Source organism: Protomyctophum parallelum, assembly GCF_964188405.1.
Source record: "Protomyctophum parallelum genome assembly, chromosome: 10".
In the NCBI taxonomy this organism is placed as follows: Eukaryota; Metazoa; Chordata; class Actinopteri; order Myctophiformes; family Myctophidae; genus Protomyctophum; species Protomyctophum parallelum.
The window spans coordinates 32,494,733-32,516,001 of record NC_139704.1 but is presented as its reverse complement, the minus strand read 5'-3'; the positions used below and the strand labels follow the sequence as shown (position 1 = coordinate 32,516,001).

The window sequence follows — 21,269 nt, the reverse complement described above, 5'->3', positions numbered from 1 at the left end:
TGTCATCTGAGCAAAGTATAGCCTAGTTCTATCACTATTCTGTCACTGCCTGTCATAGATATTATTGCTGAAGATACTATTTTTAACAACTTTTTTGTAAAATATATAGTATGGGCTATATCCTCACCATTTTTTAAAGAAAGGGGGTCAATAACCAGATAGAAACATGAATTTGAAGTAGAATGCTTCATTCGGAATTTGAAAACTGTCTTTTAGCATGGGGTTATAAATGGAGTGATAACACACAGAAAGCTACCACCAGTGCAATGCTATCACATTTTTTCTAGCACTAGGGGTGTATACCTTCCCAAAAATCACTATGAGAATTAATCCCCCCTTCGGTACAAATGACCCCAAAAATGGGGTCCTGGCTCACGGTCTAGTTCTTCCGTTACCTCACAAATGTGACAGGTGGGCCTGGTTTGTATGTGGTTGTAAAAGTCATAAAGCAGCTAAATGCTTGCTTTACTTAGCAGAGGATATTCAGGATGATTCAGAAAATGTTGTACGGTTTCACAGAGCCAATGCAAATATCGGGGCGGTCCGTCTGGCCGTAGGCGTATTACCAGTGGTTCTCCAAAAGATTTCCCCCAGACGTATCATGATTCGGAGATGTCTTGATTATGTCATAAGCTACTGTAGGTAGTAGTAGAACAGGACCAGTGTTGTTTTCGTCGACTAAAACTAAGACGACTACCTATTTTCACTGACAAAAACAAATGGAAACTAAATTAAAACTAAGCTACGATGACTAAAACTAAGACTAAATATACTGACAATTTCGTCGACAAATAAAAACTAGACTAAAATGTTAGGAAGGGACTAGTGGACAAGAGATCCAGTATAAGTAATTTTACACTTGGTTGCATGCTGAAAACACGTCGCGCTGCGACGCGTTGTGAGCTTGTAGATCGGCTATTTTCAGCAAGTGTAAAAACACTCATTACGACGGCATCAAGACCCGCCAAAATACATTTTAGTCGACTAAATCAACTGTAGATTTAGTCGACTAAAATCTTATGACATTTAGTCGACTAAAACTAGACTACTACTAAGACATTCCAGGTGACTAAAATGTGACTAAAACTAAATGAAGTTTCAGTCCAAAGACTATGACTAAACTAAAATAGAAATTTGCTGCCAAAAACAACACTGAACAGGACTCACCTATGTTTGGGTGTTTGAGCAGACGACAGATTCTGGCCTCTCGTTCGAGTTTCTGATGATCTGTAGAAACGGACACAAAGAGAGAGGGGCAGGTGAGACGTGAAGCTTGTAGATCTGCTATTTTTTCAATAGCTACATTTATAATATAATGTTTAAGACACCAAAAGGGGTTCCCGCCCCAAAATGGGTTAAAGAAGAAATTGACATCTTAGGCTAAAACACAGGCATACCGGTACATAAAAAAATACAAGCTATGTCCGCATTTAAATTCTCTGAACGATTCTGTGGGGGGTATTTCTTGTAAAAAAGGATGTTGACGAATGATAAACATTCACTGCCATTGATTTCCCCCAAAGGGATTCATGCTGCTCTCGTTTTGATATGTCCCAGTACATAACCAAAGAGAACATCACATTTGGCTGGCATTATAGTAGCATTTGGCTGTATTCCTTTGCCTTTTACAATACACAAAATCAGTGACCTCCTCCTCCTCCTCTGCACCCATGACTTTCTGGGAAAGACGGCGGAAAGTCCCACATCGTTAACTTCAGACGTCATGGGAGCCTATACAATGTACAGAGTACACCACCATACCTAATCTTAAAAAATACTTTTATTATACTGTTATTTCAAATTTCACTAACTATTTTACACAGACAGACGCAGTTAATTCATAATGAAAATCTCTGAAATGGCTGTTTTCAGTTAGAAATGATGAACATGCGAGAGAGAGACAAACTGGGAATTTGGTCTGTCTGTCTGTCTGTCTGTCTGTCTGAAGAAGAAGAACCATCGGAGTTGTATTTATTCAATCACAGACAAAGTCCAGAATGACAAAATAGCATAGCTTCCTTCCTGCGGCCATGCCGGCCTGCAGAGCACACGACAGACTGACCACCTTGATGGCCAGCCCGCTAAGACTACTTTAACATTGGATCTTTTCGAGACATTATATACTTTTGCATAGACCAGAGTTGAATACAGAGGTGGAGTCTGAAACTTTACATAATACATATCAACATAATGCCACTTGTTAAATAAGTGGTCTCTCCTTGATACAATAGAATGCAACATTTCTCACACACCTGGCAACATCAGCTGCCATGTGCAGCAGCAAGGAACGTTGAGCCGATGCTCTGGTCAGTGGCGTGCACAGATAGACACTAGGGGGTGCTAGAGCACCCCTTGCCCTTTTGGCAATTTTGCTCTTAAAAAAGAAAAAAAAAATATATTTTTTTTCTTAATTTGTAGTGTGTGGACCATGCGGTGACATTGATCAAATCTTGATAAAAAAAACGCTTCTACTATATTATTTAGGCCCCCACAATCTAAAGCTATGTTTCTATGTCAGTGGTTCTTCGATAAAAAAGAAAATAGCAGACCTACAAGCTCGTAGCGCACCACTCGGTGGCGCGCTATGAGCTTGTAGATCTGCTATTTTTCAATAGCTAAAGCACCAAAATGCGCTGCACAAGGTGCCCTTTTTTCACTTGAGCACCTGCCCCTCTAAATGTCTGTGCACGCCACTGGCTCTGGTTCTGAATGCTAATCCTGCCGTCAGTGCAGTGCCTGCTACCGCCTCTGTACATGACCAAAATGTTGCGTATGTTCTGAGGGGCGTGGCTACCGTTACAGTCTATGAACGGGAGCCACCCCCCCGTTCGAGTCAAAATAAAAACCAACTAAGAAGAAGGGGGGGAAGTCCCGCCTCGTTGTCTGGGCCAGCCAATGGCCAGCTGGGCCAAAACGGATCTTGAAAGATGGCGATTTATAATACAAGGACTGACTGGCTTCATTTTACGTCCATATCAGAACCGGCGAAGGCTTTGTCCATATTGTTTTACAGTCTATAGTCCTCCACTACATTGTCAACATCGTGTTATCTACTACATTGAGTCATGACTTCATAGGGAGGGGGGGGGGGGACCCTGAGTTATACTGAGTTGCACACAGGTGTGAAAATAGATGATTTACAACTAAGTAGATAACTCAGACATGGAGTGCTGAATGACACCAGCTGAGAATAACCTTTCTGGACCCAAATTCAACACTACGCCCTTGTCCCGAATCTCCATGAACAGCATGTTTAGATATCAAAGCATTCTGTGGACATTGACATTGCATTTTCTTTTGCCTCAGAGATTTAATAGGCCTGGTTTGGCCGCTTGTATTCTGGGAAGCAGCACCTGCCTGTGAAAACAGGTCTATTTATTTTATAGCAGTGGCCGTCGATGATCGCTTCATTATGCTGGTGGATAGTAGGCGGCGTTGACCGCAAGCTCCATAGAAAGTTACTTGAAACACCAATAGAGTTCTGAAAGAAATACTACTGTACTGTCCAACACTCACCAACTGTCTGAAACCTTCAGATAGACACAAATAAACACATGAATAGTTCCCGGTTCCCTGCTTACACCAATGGCCAATGTCCATGTGCAAGCTCAGATCCGTTGGTCAACACACACCAAGGAGACAATGCATGGATGATCACACAGCACAGACAGGACAGTTTTCTTCATTCTTCATTTTAAAATTTGCATTATTATTCGCATTATTGATGATAATAATAAATATTATTATAGGAGGGAAGTAGGATAAAGTAGGATTGTGTAAACAAACACAAACAAACATGCAGATCTTTTTCCAGGAGATACTGTGACATAAGTTCATGAGTGGGGGAATACACAGCACTTATAGACTGATTGAATTGGAGTGATGGCCGCCAGCCCAGCAAGCTGCATCATCATATTCAATGTATCTATCTATCGCTTCCTATCTGTCTGCCTCACCCGTCTGCTGCTCTGTTCAAAGAAGGTGAATGGACAGATGGACGGACTGATGGAGATCATTTAGTACCACATCACTGCTGCATGAAAGAAAAATGATCTATGCTTGTTTACCCCAACCACCGGTCCGCAGACCGGCACGTCCCACTGGTACGCGAGAAGGGGATCCTACGTTTTCCTGACCGTCACCAGGATTTTCTAAACAGCGGTGAATGAAAATACCAAGGACACATCAGGGACATGTCACCGACTGTGGTTTATAAACTGCTTCGCGTCCTTGGTATATTTACCGTTACTGTGTGTTCAGAGCAGCAGCAGCAGCGGAGCAACAACAAGCTGTAGCCTATTTTGTCATTCTCGCACTAATGAAACAAAACACAACTTATTAGTTCATGTCAAAACATATTGAAATGTCAGAAGGTGATGTAACCCAGGTAAAGTAATGCGACACTCTGCATGTTTAAGTAAAGTTTTCCACATTGTCCAAAGTAATTTCTGAATGAAAAAGTTAATATAACGCCATTTAGGTAAACGATATAACATTATGTTGTGATACAATATAGCAGCACAGCGGGTAGGCAGTCAACGGTCTTCCCCGTGGGTTTTGGCATGCATGCGCAATTGCGCACACACGCACGCACAGTGCATGTATAGAGAGACATACAGACAAAATGGCAAATAAGTCCAGAGCTACTGTAAAAACCAGCAAAGCAAAACTAACAGAAGTCATGGCTTCCTTTAGTCCAGTCATTCAGTCATTCAGAGATACACAAGGTCGCAACACAAGTCCAAGCAACAACAACAAAAAACCTGCCGGAATATCAGTTAGCAGTGGCTCCGTGAGAAACATGTCTCATGACGAGGGAATGATGGAGACAGAGAAACCTGAATCCACAGTGAGTCAGGTTTCCATGTATTGCTCTTCCATCCTCTAATTCGTCCAACCTGGCGACCCACCACTGTACTGCCTTTTTAGCATAACAGACAGGACCTTATTGTAACAAACTGCACCATTCATGCTACAGTAACAAGCATTTTATAATACAGTATACTGTGTGCAAGCATGCCGCCGCACCATCGCAAGTCTGTTTCTAGTGCCTACAGTGTGTGTGTGTGTGTGTGTGTGTGTGTGCGTGTGTGTGTGTGTGTGTGTGTGTGTGTATAAAGTGTCAACCGCTAATGCGGTTAGGTAAGACAGGCATCTGTGGTCTCTGTGGCAGGGCACAGCTTAAAACACTCAAATGTCACTCATTTAATCCTTGGGCCAATATGATCTCTCTGTGTGTGTGTGTGTGTGTGTGTGTGTGTGTGTGTGTGTGTGTGTGTGTGTGTGTGTGTGTGTGTGTGTGTGTGTGTGTGTGTGTGTGTGTGTGTGTGTGTGTGTGTGTGTGTGTGTGTGCGTGCGCGCGCTCATGAGGAAAGCCAATAGTGTTGATTCGATTTAACAACTTTGTGAAGACACTAGATTAATTGTCATCACAATTGCATTTGGGTGGGAAAGGGGAAATAAATTGGATACCGTCTAGGCAGGCAGGCAGGCAGATAGAACAGACAGACAGACAGACAGACAGACAGACAGACAGACAGACAGACAGACAGACAGACAGACAGACAGACAGACAGACAGACGGGGGGTTGGGGGGGAGAGACTTGGGTGAGCGTGCGTGTCCCAGAGAGCAGACCGATAGACACTATAAATAGATACAATCCTCCTCCAGCTTATGGCCCCCGATTGAAGATGACCTGGCATGGCCTCACAGTCGCACTGAGACAGAGCACTAGTTGTTTTTGGCAACACATTTTTTATTTTAGTTTTAGTCATAGACTCTTGAATAGTTTTAATTTAGTTTTAGTCACATTTTTGTCACCTGGAATGTTTTGGTGCTAGTCTAGTTTTAGTCGACTAAATGTCATGAGATTTTCAGTCGACTAAATCTACAGTTGATGTAGTCGAACAAAATGTATTTTGGCGGGCCTTGATGCCGTCGTAATGACTGTTTTTACACTTGCTGAAAATAGCAGAAGCTCACAACGTGTCACAGTTTGACGAAACACAGATATTTTCATCTTGCTCATGGAGGAAAATTGAATAATCGAGAAGCAGTTTTTCATTTATTTATTATTATATAACAGGACAGGAAACTTGCAAATATGTTTTTTTTACAATTGACAAAATCGATTAGCCTGATTAACCACTTAACCCTGTGGAATATATTCGTTGTGCAATGGCGTGCAGAAATAAAGGAAATAGTAAAAGTAATATCTACAAGCTCAACTACACGTTGGGTAGATATTTGCAGTATCAGTTTGTTTGTAATCGCAAATCGGTCTTCCTTTGGCATCACATCAATGAGTTATACCGTAAAGTATGAACGGAGATGAGGAGAGGATTATGAGAAGCTATAACGCTATCTGTATCTATCTAGTATTACCCCTGGTATAGGCTACATCTAATAATCTCACCTTCTTATAATAATCAGTCAGATTATCCATATGTGACCAGATTTGACTGAGAGACTGCCATCGCGCAAAGTCCAGCTTTTAAAATGAGTTAATAGCACAGGCAGACTCTTCACATACTAGAGCATGTCTGAAATAAGTGTCGGAGCTGAAATGTAATATGTAAATATGAAATAAATGCTTAATCATGTAGCTAGGTGTAATGTTAGAGACCACAGAAGTGAACCTTTCAAGTCGGTTTTCTCAACTCGCTGTTTTCTGCAAGACATTATACTCTATAGGCCATATCTCCAAAACTGGTGGGTCAAACTGAACCAATATGTCAATTTGAAGCTATGATTCCCTGCTTTCATATGGCATGAAAAAAAAATTAAATTAAAAAAAATCCAATGGCAGTCCCTCAGTCAAATGTAGTCACATATATCCTATTGCATGTGTCTTTCAGGACCACTCACACTCGCTCTCTGCCTCTCTGTGTGTGCGCGCTCCGACGCGGCACAGGTTTGGCGACACCTTTTACAGAACAGTCATCATTCTTCGGTGTGGACGCTCACATCATTATCGGTATAGTTACAGACGTCACAGAACCCCAAACCAGATGAAAACGGGAAATGTCATCAAATCTGACTGATTCGGTGATTCCCCCACCTTGTTTCACTCTGCAGTCAATTCAATTGAACACACACACACACACACACACACACACACACACACACACACACGAATAAACACCACAGATATTTAACGTTGTGTTTTGCAAGTCAAGGAAGTCTGTTTCAACACTTTTAGAGGTATGACTATTTCCTCACCACTTCCTGCATAATGCTGGAACATACAGCTAGTGATGCATGTGAGGCAGCAAACGACTACTTGTCATTACTTTTTTTATCGCCTAGACATCCTGACCTCTTGGCGCGGCGTGGTAAAGTTCCGCTGGCAGCTGGGAGAAACGTGTGCCGCTTTGTTTCTATTCTAGCGACTTTGATTTTCTTTTTTTTACACTTTCACTTTTAGCCCATTTTGACCCGAGATCAGATTCAAAAAATGTCTTCTACATCCTGACAGTTTTCTGAAAGAGCTATGTTTCTATGTCAGTCGTTCTTCGATTTTTCAAAAATAGCAGACCTACTTGTAGATCTGCACCTCTACCCCTTGAAGTAGAGGTACCGTACAGTACACAGTACTGGGTTAAAAATATAAATAACATTTTAAATTCATTCACTCTGTCTGTTCTCTTTTTCTCTCCGTCGCATGTCATTTCCTCTTCCTGTGTTTCTTTGCTATACCTTTTGTTCTACAAAGTCTTATTCCACAAGACAGTAGAGTAGACTTAACTCAAGGCAGAGCAAATTAATAATAATGCAATTATCTATATTAAACTCTGGACCTCTAATGTTAAGAATAGAACCTCCACAATGTTTGAAGCCATGCAGCGGCCATACAGGTATATGGCATGGCCTAAACAGACTGGTGTATTTCATAGAGCTATAATATGTCTAGGACAGAGAACGGATTGCGGAGCGACAGCCACCCCCCCCCCCCCCCCCCCCCCCCCACCGCTATTCACTTCAATGGAAGTTGCTCAGTGGCGTTTTGAAGGACCCGGAAGAACGAACGAAGTCTTCCGGGTGGTACCCCTCGAGTGTGTCCATCCATTAGAGCCTGAAAATAGGCTCTCTCTCTCTCTCTCACACAGTCTGAACGGCATAAAACCCCTACTAGACTGAACGCCGCAACGTGAAGCCATTGAGCTGAGGTCGAGGCCGCGGCACACAAACTGATTATATCATGTCCATACACATGAAGTTATGTCCATACACATGAAGTTATGAGTCCTCATTCTTGTTCAACTTAAGTTAATGGTATTTGAAATATAGGTGCAAAAGAATGGCTAACAATATATTCTAAACCATGCACCATTCTATCCCTAGTACTGTATATGTGTGTTTCACTCTCCCTTTTCACCCATCTCTACACTTCTCCAACTCCCTCTATTTCTGCCCGTCTGTCTCTGGCATTTTCTCCAAAGCTCCAAAGAATCATCAGTGTGTGTAATCCATTAAATGAAGTAATTAAATGAAGGGCTGATAAAGATTAGTATACAGATAGAACAGTAATACGGAAATAGTGGTTAGTGATAGGCCGTTATATAAATTGCTCCCAATGTAAAAAAACGAACGAAAAAACAATAGGGGGGGGGGGGGGGGGGGGGGGGTTGCATCATCTAGGATGTTCTTTCACTCTCCCTCCTGAAGACACACGAACAGGGTTAGCACAGGCATATACTGTATTATGTATGACTGCTAGACAGAGAGAAAAACTTATTTTGGTACAGTACCATTATATCTGTGTGTGTGCATGAGTGCGTGCATGACACACAGTATAAAGTGCTATTATTCAAGGTAAAATAATGATGAGAGGGTTCAAGGCTAGGTTTAATTCAGTCCCCTGTGGGAAAGAAAAGGAAAAGTAAGAGAAAAAACATCTTGGCTTACTTGCTGTCGGCGTTTAGTTTGCGTGCATAACGGTAATATCCCTTCCGTTGTATCTCCTTTAATTTCACTACGTGGGCCTCAGACTAAGCGGATATAACATGAGATTATATATATAAAGCATAATTATCATCACTCTGGCTTCTGAGTGCCATATGTCATGAAGGACACAGTCCGACATACTGCACTTTAAATGCATATCAGGCCATTTGTGTGCATGCAAAACCTGTAAATGCTTATGGAAACCTCTGATATAAGTAATATCGTATTACTGTACTGACCTAGTAGAGACCTAGCTTTCGCCCCTGCCTGGTCATTATACTGATGATGTGACATCATAGACTGGGTGGGCTCCATGTGTACTATTACGTGTACCGTTACGTTTTCTGACAACGGGTACTTTGACCGCAGGTACATACATGGCAATAAAGGCATCAGCCTAGTATTACCAGCATTCAAGGAATATACTGCAACAACGTGTAACTTCTGATCTTCTAACAGAATCATTGACTGGTAGACAATGGAATCCATAATGAATGTGCGAGGGAGCATAGCTGCGATATCCAGCTCCAACACACATAGGCCAGGGTGCCTTTATCCAGACATCAACATTTCAACACCATCGATGCCTTTATCAGTTAATCGCATGACTATGCCAAGAGCCTGCGTGGACAGTTTCCAGCTGTCAACATTGCATGTGCCAATACTTTGCTATGAATCGCAGACAACTACAAACAGTGGTGTGTGTGTGTGTGTGTGTGTGTGTGTGTGTGTGTGTGTGTGTGTGTGTGTGTGTGTGTGTGTGTGTGTGTGTGTGTGTGTGTGTGTGTGTGTGTGTGTGTGTGCGTGTGTGTGTGTGTGTGTGTGTGGCGCTACTCAAACATCCTTCTGCTGGGAAAATAGCAGCCTTGTAATCCCAAAGTAGTCTTACTGTAAATAGTGGCAATCACAACAAAAGGTCAACGATTATTGACAAAAGATACTCCTCCTTTGACGAAGGTGTGTGTCTCAACCTTCTGTGAGAAAGCATGCGTTTGTGCGTGCGTGAACCCAAGACTACATGATGAAACAAATTAATCCCTATCAGGAGACTTGAGACAAACAATTAGAACAATACTAAGACGCCAGCCTGGGTACCAATTCAGTCAGTTTTGACTGAGATTAGTCCTGGACCTGCAACCAAGACAGAACCAGGAATTTCCTGAAAAAGTGAGCCAAACAGAAAAGATATTGTACCTGGTTTGAAAGGCCACACACATGCATGTTGATGAATGCAGATTGATGACTGCAAACTTGGGTGCAGGGAATTTACACTGGAAGTGTGAGACAGCATGCACATATGCCCACTGTAGTCATATCAGCCACACAGCCGACTCAGCGCCGTTCGAGTTATGTACCGATACGGTAAACCCCAAAGTTGTACTGTAAACTCTTCAGCTCAAACCATCCGTTACCAGCTAATCTCTGGCACCGTTAAAATGTGACTTGTTTTTCATGCAGGCTTTTAATTGAATTGAAACATTTTATTGTATTTCTGTACTTAGATTTTTTCCTTATTTTTGGTCCTTTTTTCTTTTAATGCCTTGTGGCGCATTTTTTGCTTGTGGATCAGCTATTTTTTGGTGAAGAGATTTTGTGTAGAAAATGGCAGTCCAAGTCGAGAGCCGACTCAGATCCAGTTTACCAAGTCTAGACTCTAGTCGGTTTAAGACGTTAAAATGGATTTTCAAGTTCAGTTAAATATTGAATGAAGCTACTTAAACTGTCTAGGGTGCAGACACAAGCCAGAGTAGATGTTAAGTGTTAAAGTCAAATAGCCTTTTAACCTCTTGCACTAACGCAACATTTATCAAAAAAATTATAGTAATAATCCAAGTACATCCAGATGAGATTTGAGCCAATGATCTTGGGAACGCAGGCCTAACTTAACACAGTGAGAGCACAGGTCGCTGTGCTGAAAGGGGGTGCGGCTCTTTCTGCCAGAAAGTCCATCTTTTCGGGCGAAAACAGTGACGGCGGAGGGTGAGGCCGGGACCGCCCTGTTTTCAGACCTTTTACCAGTCACAAGGACATTTTGTATGTCATCTGTTCTTGTGATTACCTCCTATTGATTAAATAAAAATGTTTCATAATAAAATATGAGGTAAGGCGATTCCAGTTTGTTGACAGTGCCCTATAGATAAGACAGACAGACTTTATTGTCACATCACAGGTTTAGAGGTGTCAACACACGTCAGGGTGAAATGTTTTTGCCTGACTGGCTGGAACAATCAGAAAGCAAACATGCTCATTAACTCACTAAGAAAACAACTGACAGATTACAACTTGTAGAAAAATGCAGCAGCCAGAGTTTTAACTAGAACTAAGATGAGAGAACATATTACTCCAGTTTTGGCATCACTGCACTGGCTTCCGGTTGTTTTTAGGATTGATTTTAAAATTATTTTACTTGTCTATAAAGCTCTCAATGGTCTCGCACCTTCCTACCTACATGACTGCCTGCCTAAATATGTCCCAAACCGCCCGCTAAGGTCTTCCACTGCTGGCCTGCTCGCTTTGCCTAAAAAAATGGCAACTAAAAAATACGGGGAAGCAGCTTTTTGCTTCTACGGGTCGTCGGCATGGAACAAGCTCCCTCTGTACCTTCGTCAGGCAGCCTCTGTAGACATTTTTAAAGCTCAGCTCAAGACCCACTTCTACAACATTGCTTTTAATTGATCTTTTAGTTGTTGTTTTTTTAGTTTTTGTTATTCATGTCCTCACTGTATTGCATTACTGTCGTTGCCTTGCTTTTCTTTTATTCTCCATTGTTCTGTAAAGCACTTTGAGCTGCATTTCATATCATGAAAGGTGCTATACAAATAAAGTTTTATTATTATTATTATTATAACCGTGACATAACAGCACGGCAGATTATTTATTTGGTCATCTTGATAATTACTTGAATGATGATGTAGCAAAAGAACATTCTAAATTATTTGCCAATATCAATTCCGATGGCTTTCCAATTGCTTGCCAACTCAAAATACATTGGCCAATAGAATGATGCAACCCAAGAGTTGTTCGTATATTTGTCCCAAATACTATCAAGTTACAACGACACATAGCTTGTAACTTAATAGTTACAAGCAAGTAGCTACTAAGATTCGGGTAAGGCAACCAAACGTGAATAAAAGCCTGTTTGCATTATGTTCTATGGAAGATCATCGTTCAAGCTGACTCTGCTCACTGTACAGAATGCCATAATGTGTAGAAGAGATGGGAATGAGTGATGGGCAGATATAAAGAAAGAATAAAGAAACAAGAACCCAGTCAAATCCCCAGTGGTAGTTTAACTGGCAGAAAGCATCCAGTTTGGTTTTTCGTTTTTTGTTTTTACACACCATGGGGGTCTTGAAAATACATACATACATATACCAGGAGCATGTGCACAGAACTGCACACACATACACAGATTACACAGAGTAGATGCCCAATACAACACTAGTGAGCCTGAGCGCATGAGGAGGGTGATGCAGGCTGCTGTGTGGGGGAGTATCTCCATGCATCCATGTTACACTATTTCCATTTCTACCATATAACACTATCCTAATATCCTGAACTCTCTCCCTCCTCCCTCCCTCTCTCTCTCTGCCCGACACGCTCACTAGCACTACATCTCTCCATCTCTCTCGCTCTCCCTCTCTCTCTCACATCAAATATTCACAGTTGGTCCCATTAAACATTCACCACAGCAGCGTTGCTACATTTATCAGGCCTCTACCAACCGGCGTCCAGCCAGTCACAGGAAGCCCTCCAAAGCCCCGATAACAAACACACAAGCACACATGCGTCAGGCGTTCAAGGAGGAGGAAGAGGAGGAGATATGGAGAGAGAGAGAGACAAAAAACAGCCATGGAGGGGATGGCTAGATCAAAATGTAGATGTGAGGGAAGGGGGAAGCGAGAAAGGGGTACAAGACAGAGAAGTGGGGGTAAAGGCGGGTTATGGAGGAGCGCCTGATACAAGGCAGAGAGAGAATAAGGAAGATGTGGAGAGATGGAGAACACAGAGAGAGATCTGCCCGTCAGCTCTTTTCCATTTGCAGCCAGAGCGGAGTGGCCTTGTGTCTAATGTCAATTATTCAGCAGGAGACACACAGTCAGACATATGCACGTGCACACACATCACGCGCACGCACGCACTCACTCAAACAAGGTCGTACCTACACTAGTAGCAGTGTAACAATATGCTTGCTTCATGACCCGACGCATTACACAAGATAAAAATAGCATGGAATATCGTAAACAACTCACGATATACTGCAAAAGTGCTTAGAATTAGGAATAGGTTAATAGCGTGAATCAATATAAATGGATTTATGTAATTAGTCACACTGATGGCTAGCTTTAAGTACTTGAAATGATAGTAAATTAACTGATGCATTCCGTTATTTGTTGAAGCAGAGGAGACTGAAAAGAATCTGTATGATAGCCAAAAGAGGGATAGATGAAAACTACTCTCCTATTATTTTCATCACAATTAGAGAGAGAAAGAGAAATTATGGATATTTATATTTCTTTACACCGATTCATTGCATTCATTCCCCTACATCACAATGAAAATAAGTATGTTCTATTAATATTGTGTCCACTATTGTTAGCAGAATCTGTCTTGGGAGATTAGTTACAGTAACTAGTTAGTCTAGCATTAGTCTCAGCACTGCTGCCCAGTACTGGTTGGCACCCAATGAAGTTGAATGTAGACCAGTGGAAATACTCTGAAAACATAACTTTCAATGGCCAGGAACTGACTGGCAAAGAGAAAAGTTCTATGCTTCCGTTTCTTGCTCTCTCTCTTTATTACCTTTCATATTAGTGGAGGTTCAAAGTGTCCAGCATCTTTCCTAACCCTTCCAGCAGGATGGAGGTGATGGCGGTCTCAAATCTGCAGCAACCATATAAGGTCAATTAAGAAGGAGAACTATAGGAGCATAGCTCTAGAGAGGTCAGCTGGCCAGAAAACCTAATCAATCTCCAAGGTGTGAGGAAAGGTTCAAACAATACGGTCTCGTCCCAAACAGTGTTGTTTTCGTCGACTAAAACTAAGACGAAAAATGTTCGTCGACTACCTTTTTTCACTGACTAAAACTAAATAAAAACGAATCTATGATGACTAAAACTAAGACTAAATATACTGACAATTGTCAACAAATAAAAACTAGACTAAAATGTTAGGAAGGGACTAGTGGACAAGAGATCCAGTTTTATGCTGAGTTGCATGCTGAAAATAGCAGATATACAATCTCGTGATTGTATATCTGCTATTTTCAGCATGCAACCAAAGTGTAAAATATGTCATTACAACGACATTAAGGCCTGTCAAAAAACATTTTAGTCTTCTAAATCAACTGTAGATTTAGTCGACTAAAATCGTATGACATTTAGTCGACTAAAACTAGACTACACACTACATTCCAGGTGACTAAAATGTGACTAAAACTAAGTGAAAACTATTCAATAGTCTATGACTAAAACTAAAATAGAAATTTGCTGCCAAAAACAACACTGGTCACAAAACAAATGTATGGCTTGTGAACTTCAGGGATATTGTGAAATTCAACTATGGAATCTAGAAACGACAAAACTAAAAGGCCCCATCTCCCTTGGCCTGCATGAGACAGTAAAGCAGCCGATTGAAAGACAATGATTTAAAATGTGAATGTGGTGCTGCGTTCACTCCTAACCACACCTTTAATACATTATTAAATTGTATTAAACTATACCACAACCAATTCTGAACCGATTGCTTTAATTTAAAGAGTTGGTCGTTAATTCTGTGTCAAATATGATTTTATTACGAATCATTCACAGACTATTGCTTGGAATATTATAGAATGTCTGGCCTTTCCGTGCGAGGTGCAGAGAGAAATGTCAAGATATCTAGACTTTTGGTCTAGTCACCAAAAGTGCCTTCTTCCACCTCAAGAACATCGCCAGTCTCTGACACTCTTGTCATCGTCTGCGGCTGAAACTCTCAATTCATGCTTTCATCACTTCCCGCCTTGATTACTGCAACAGCATCCTCTACGGCACCACCTCCAAAGTCCTCAATATGTCCAGAACTCATGCCACCCACCTGCTCACCAGTACCCAGTCCAGAGATCATATTACACCAGTCCTCCGTGACATCCACTGGCTCCCGGTCAAACAAAGGATCCATTTCAGAACACTCCTAACCACCTACAAAGCACTAAACAACCTGGCTTCCCCATACCTCTGTGACCTCCTCAAACGTCATGTCCCCTCCCGCTCCCTCAGGTCCGGTGATGCAAACCTACTAACTCGACGTCCTCAAGACCAAACTCTGTACATGGGGCAGACATGCCTTTGCTGCCCCAACCCTGTGGAATGCACTCCCCCAAAACACTCCACCCTCCAAACCTTCAAAACCGCCGTCAAACTGCCTGATGGAGGGGAAAGGAACTGGTTGGAATAACGCGTTCCTTCCAATATAAAAATAAAATAAAATAAAAACGCCGTCAAAACCCACCTCTTCAATATTGCTTTCTCTAGCCAACTCATTTTCACAGTATTTAATGTTTTTATACCTTAGCGTTTAGTGTTCATTTCTTTTCTAATAAAGTAAGTTTTTGCTATAACTTTGCCCCCCCCTGTCTCGCTACAACACACGTAGGCTACGCTATCACAAACATTTCGCCCAGTGTACTTAATTATGTAGCCGATATGTATCGGGTCTGGATCGCATCTTGGTGAAGTCTTGCAGTGCGTTATCCCTAGTCGGCTATCAATCGTTTAGTAGTGTGAAAGCTAAAAAAGATATGACAGTCGATTAAAAAAAAAAAGACTCCTGTAGTGTGAAATACATAACGATCTGATGACTCGCGGACAACTTTAAAACTCCTACAGTCTGTCGGGGCCCTTTAAGCTGTCCATCCATGGTGATGAGACTGAAGCAGGTATAAATGGCTACTGTGTTTTTGAGTGGTGCAACCACTCCAAGGAACGGCTTTGTCCGTGTGTATGTATGTGATGTTCATGTATGTATGAGCATCATATAATGAGTAACATTAGGGGCGCTGTTGCCTGCTAATGAGAGAGAGAGAGAGGAGGAGGGGGGGGGGGGGAGAGGGGAGTTGCACCACTCGGTTCACACGGGTGTGATTTTTATAGAACAAATGGATTAAGGCCATTGAGCATTGAAAAAGAGTAAAAGCAGATTTCCTTCATTAATCCCAGTGGGGACATTCTGGTGCATGCGTGCGTGCTTGCTTGCAAGTGTGTGTTGTGCGTATGTGCGTGCCAGATCTCAGATGATTATAACTAGGACCCAGAAGTAGAAAGTCATCTCACTGCTAGCCTTGGAAACCCAGACAATTCGGCATTTGTAGCGCAAATGTCACTCACTCTCTGCTGATTTCTGATTGTCTGCACCTTTGTTAAATTGACGCACACACGCACACACATACGTACACTCCTCTCTCTCTCTGTCGCTCTAATTAATTAGTCTCATGTCCAGCAGTTGTGCCTAGTTTCTGCCTATGCCATAAAAAGCATAGGTGAGTTCCAGTCTATCCAGCCTATGGGATCAAGAGTTCCACCCCATGGTCGCAGGGTCACTAGCACAGGACCCAAATTAATCATTTGTTTTCAAAAGGGGAGCCAGGTGCCCAAGAAAGACACAAGACAGTCAGAAATACAGCTCAATAGAGTACTGTTCATTGTAATTCAGCTGTTCTCTCCTTGGGAGAGGAACAGCCAAATCAGTTCAGTACCGGTCCTGTTTTCATCACCCAGTCTTTGCTGGTTTGTCTGACATTCTCTCATACAAACACGTGACACAACCACAGCTTAAGTGTTATAGGCAAAATCTGTCAAAATTGTCTGACGTCAATATCGGTAGAGGGCGCTACGTCTACGGGTTTGTGTACTATTTATTTGCATTGTAATCCCCATAGGGAGTGTTTTAGATCGCCTCATACAAGAACTGTGTTTGAAAAATAAACAAATCATCCCGGCCGTTTCACTCGTATGGATATGAAGAATCAACTGACTACAGGAAAACACTAATATTACTGCTGCTGAATTAGTTACATTTTCACTAGAAACGGACTCAAATTTGAGTGACTGACTGTCATAAACGACAGCTCCCCGACAATATCGCCGAGACAGTTTGTACATTTTTGGACCACACTGCTTTATATGAGACGATTTGAATATGACCCCCATGTTATTCTCCATAGAGAAATTACTTCCGTGAACCAGGGGATGAGCGAGTGATGTCAGGACTTCGGCGCTCTATAGCAGATCTACTGTACAAGCTCAAAACGAGTCACACCTTAGACCACAGTTATTGGTTGTTTGTTGTAGGCTACATGAAGTATAGGCAGGGCTTACAGTGAAATGGCAGGTGGTGAGCGTTAATCTATACATACAGTTGTGTGACTTTATACTGGGAATGGATGACGCTCGCATTCATAACTACCATGAAAATCAGTACACAGGTGGTTATAAGGCAGATAATGTGGCTTGAGTGCACTGTGTTAATGTACCCGTTTTACCCTTACAGAGTTATTTACCAACGAGGATTTTATTGTGCCCAATAGCAGTACACAGGGGGTGGAAATATTCATAGTGCACACACCAGAATGAGCTAAATTAGCCATATAGACTTTGAGGCTGTGGTAATCCTAATCCTGCAGACAGAAAATAACAGTTGATTCCGAGACGCACGCCGTTACTATCATTCTGGTGAGGACGTTCATTCTGGTGAGCGCGAGTACAATATAGCAAACCATGGCTATGGCTTAATGGACCTTACTGTGCTGTTACACTATAGTAGCCTACCGGTCTCTACCATTAACCACAGTCTAGGCTAGTCTGCGCAACTAGCCTACAGCTATATAGGTGAGACAGAGACAGAGACAGAGACAGAGACAGAGACAGAGACAGAGACAGAGACAGACAGACGTTCTACACCAGCCTGGGACTCACTTCAACCAGAATATTGTGCAGCCCAGAACAGTCAAGGCAGTGCACACAGGCTACTCTTATGAATGAACTTAGAGGTCATATAATTCAAAGACAGAGATAGATCATTTAGATAGGTGGGGAGAATGATAAAGAGATGGGGAGAATGAGAAAGAGATAGACAAAGAGACCCGTTGTAGTTCAGCCCATGAATATACAATTATTATTCTCTGGACTTACCTCTGGCCGACAGCTTTTTTGTGTTAATAATTTTAGCAGCATACTCCTGGCCGGTGGACTTCTTGACGCATCGCCGGACAACAGAAAAGGCACCCCTGGAAAGAAGAAAATCAACCCTTTAATGCAGGGGTCTTCAACAGGGGGTCTGGAACCCCCTGGGACTCCGCAGTTACTAGAGGAGCCACCAAATCTTTGTGCGATATAAAGAACATTTACATTAACCCCTTAACACTTTTTATGCCCCGGAATTTTTCAAAATAAAAAAGGAGCTAGAGAGTGCCGACTGGCGAGCAGATGAGGCAGATTTTACTCTGAAAAGCCCCGCCTTCCTTTTCCCCCCCAAAACCAAGAGGTATAATGTTCCATTACTACCTCGCGCCAATAAGTCTGATCTCTCTTTAGAAGCATTAATATTCCAAACAAGATGCTTGGTTAAGTCAGAAATTAGGACAAAACATAAGTAGCCTACGGTCAAACAAGTTTATGAATCTATCTAGAAAACATTTAATATGCAACACAATGTTATACAATAATAGTGGGGTCCCTGCTTCGTCTCTCTCTCAGCTAGGGGTACTTGGCCTGAAAGACTTTGAAGGCCGATGCTTTAATGACATTCCACTCCACCCATATACAACTCAATGCTTGCAGGCAGCAAACCTAAACAGACACGCAAATAAAACTCAGCAGGCTGTCAGCCAGGGCAGGGTCACAGCAAGACAGTGCATAGTGCAGGCGATGAACTTGACAGACACACAGGGGTCATAGAAGCACTGTTTAGGTATAGGCAGGCTATTCATATAGGCCAGTACCTCCCTGGAATATCATGTGTGTCATGTATATTTAATTTATAGTGGAATATTGTGGGTGTTTTTGATGCGAGAGCAGGTCTCTTCCTGGTGTGGCTATAGTGTGCGTGCGTGCGTGTGTCAGAGGAGGGAGGGAGGGCTGGAGCTTGTTGCTTACAGGAAGAAACGTGAGTAGAGCTGTGGGAGCATGAAAGAACCACTAAAATGTGGACCAACTTACCAAGAATAACTTCTTCTTTTTGTTTAAGTTACAGACTAATTTTGTGGTTTATTTAAAGCAGGAAACATTTTGTACAACCACCACCTTTCAACTCTGCTGGAAGCTGGAGTGGCTCAGTACTATATAACCAGTCTATATACTATAGACATGATTGCACAGTAGCAATCATGACATTATTGTAAAGGTGTTGCTTCATGTTTCAAATGCAGAAAACGACAAAATAGCCAGATGGACTTTTTTGTGTCTAAACAGCAACATAGCCTTAATTGCAGCCACAGCCACAACTCAGCCTTTTCTTGCTTGTAATGTAGGAAGCTTCCAGTCTGCTGGGAAATACATTTACGATGAAGATTAGCGGGGTGATTGATTTGAAACTAAAAACAATCCAAATAAATGGCTCAGCAGTTTTCGAGGCGCGCTGACTTGAAATAAAATGAGCAATGACTATAGCTAATATGAACACATGAGCGGATGTCGTTTGACTCTTAGTTAGACACAAAGAGCCATGATGGTTTGACACACGTTCACGTGCATGACTCCAGTGATGAATTATACTGTGTAAGCTTGTAGTCATATTGGCAACGGCAGTGGCAACTCATATGTAGCGCTAACCCATATGCAGCAGCTCTCTTTGGTACTTAACGCGGTGCCTTTCCAGCTCCTTGTTTTTGACAGCCTGTCCCCCGCCTTGTCAACACTGTAGTGGACGTTTGCAAATGCAGCCAAAGCCAAGCAAAGAACCCACCGCCGCGCCGCAGCAGCAGCAGCTAAATAGAGACGAAAACATGCACAAGAGCAAAATGAGCTGCCCGTGGTCGTCGCTTACTTTCCGAGTTCCTCGTACAGCTGATATTCGTCCGTAAATCTGGTCGAGGTTACGATTGTAGCCATGTTGGGCGACGGAGGGAGGAGGAGGTGGGGGGTTTGGATCGCCTCTTGCCTTTAGCGGCCGCCTCGCTCAGGTCTGTGGGGGAGATCTGGACGTGAAGGCAGGGGGAGAGAGAGGGGACTGAGCTGCGTTTCAGACACACGGGGAGTGGGAGGAGCATCCGACGCGGTAGGTAGGCAGTGGGGTAGACTCGGTCCCATTGCCCGGAGGTAGGGTCGCACTATGACTGGCTAGTTGGTCGTCAGGTTGGTCATCAGGCTCATAGACATAATATAAAGGCAGGCTCCCTACTATATTGCACTGTACGTCAGGTTCGCACTGCACACATTTGTGTTCATTAAAAAAAACACACCCGTGTGAACTGAGTGGTGCAACTCCCCTCTCCCCCTCTCTCTCTCTCTCATCAGGCAACAGTGCAGCACTCTCTCTCTCTCTCTCTCTCTCTCTCTCTCTCTCTGTTTCTGGCACAACAGCGCCACTTTTGCCCCTACTGGTACTCATTGTCACACACTGGTACTCATAGTCACACACATAGGTTAACACAGACATAGGTTAACACGGACATTGCTGTTCTTTGGAGTGGTTGCACCACTCAATAATACCACTCAATAATATTTTATTATTATTATTATTATTATTATTATTATTACACTTGGAAGTGCTTTACACATTTAAGGCACTGACTAGATAAATACAAATGTCTATATTGTCTACACACACGGCACTTGTTTCTGTATCCAACAACCACCCAGCCAATCAACAGCGTGGCCATTCCTCGGGGTGATGGGATGTTGGTTGCTTGCACACCACGCGAGATATTCTCTCATGTGTACCTATTTATTTTTACAGTCTATGGTGTGTACTCTCAGCTCAGCCCAGTAGACACAGATCCGGGTTCAGTTTCATCAACCTTTATCTCTTGGGGTGTGGTGGTGTGTTATACAGACTCATTGGGGGCACTCATATAGTAAGTCATTTTTTGTTATTTTTTGTTATTTTCCTTATTTTCCTGTTTTCATGCAGGCATTTGTGCCACAAATGGAAGAGGGAGCAGCATTCATTTAAATGGGATATCAAAATAAAAATAATTGGTATTTGTCTTGGTATTTTCACATCGTCTACTCTACATAATACAGATTACATTGTAATATCATTGTAATAACATTAATATAAGTAATATAAGTGTGTGTGTGTGTGTGTGTGTGTGTGTGTGTGTGTGTGTGTGTGTGTGTGTGTGTGT

The 21,269-nt window shown here is 42.4% G+C and overlaps 1 protein-coding gene across 2 annotated transcripts in view; it reads right to left on the bottom strand.

Annotated features, from left to right (window-relative positions):
- The window catches only part of camk2g2 (calcium/calmodulin-dependent protein kinase (CaM kinase) II gamma 2), a 70,458-nt gene extending 50,344 nt beyond the window's left edge, over positions 1-20,114 (bottom strand). For both annotated transcript variants that reach the window (XM_083775471.1, XM_083775472.1), the window contains exons 1-3: positions 19,967-20,114; positions 18,115-18,209; positions 1,168-1,227 (exon numbers count right to left, since the gene is read on the bottom strand). In XM_083775471.1, the coding sequence (XP_083631597.1) occupies positions 1,168-1,227; positions 18,115-18,209; positions 19,967-20,031 (220 nt within the window). In that variant the 5' untranslated portion in view covers positions 20,032-20,114. The remainder of the gene's footprint in view (positions 1-1,167; positions 1,228-18,114; positions 18,210-19,966) is intronic.
- Positions 20,115-21,269: the final 1,155 nt, after the last annotated feature.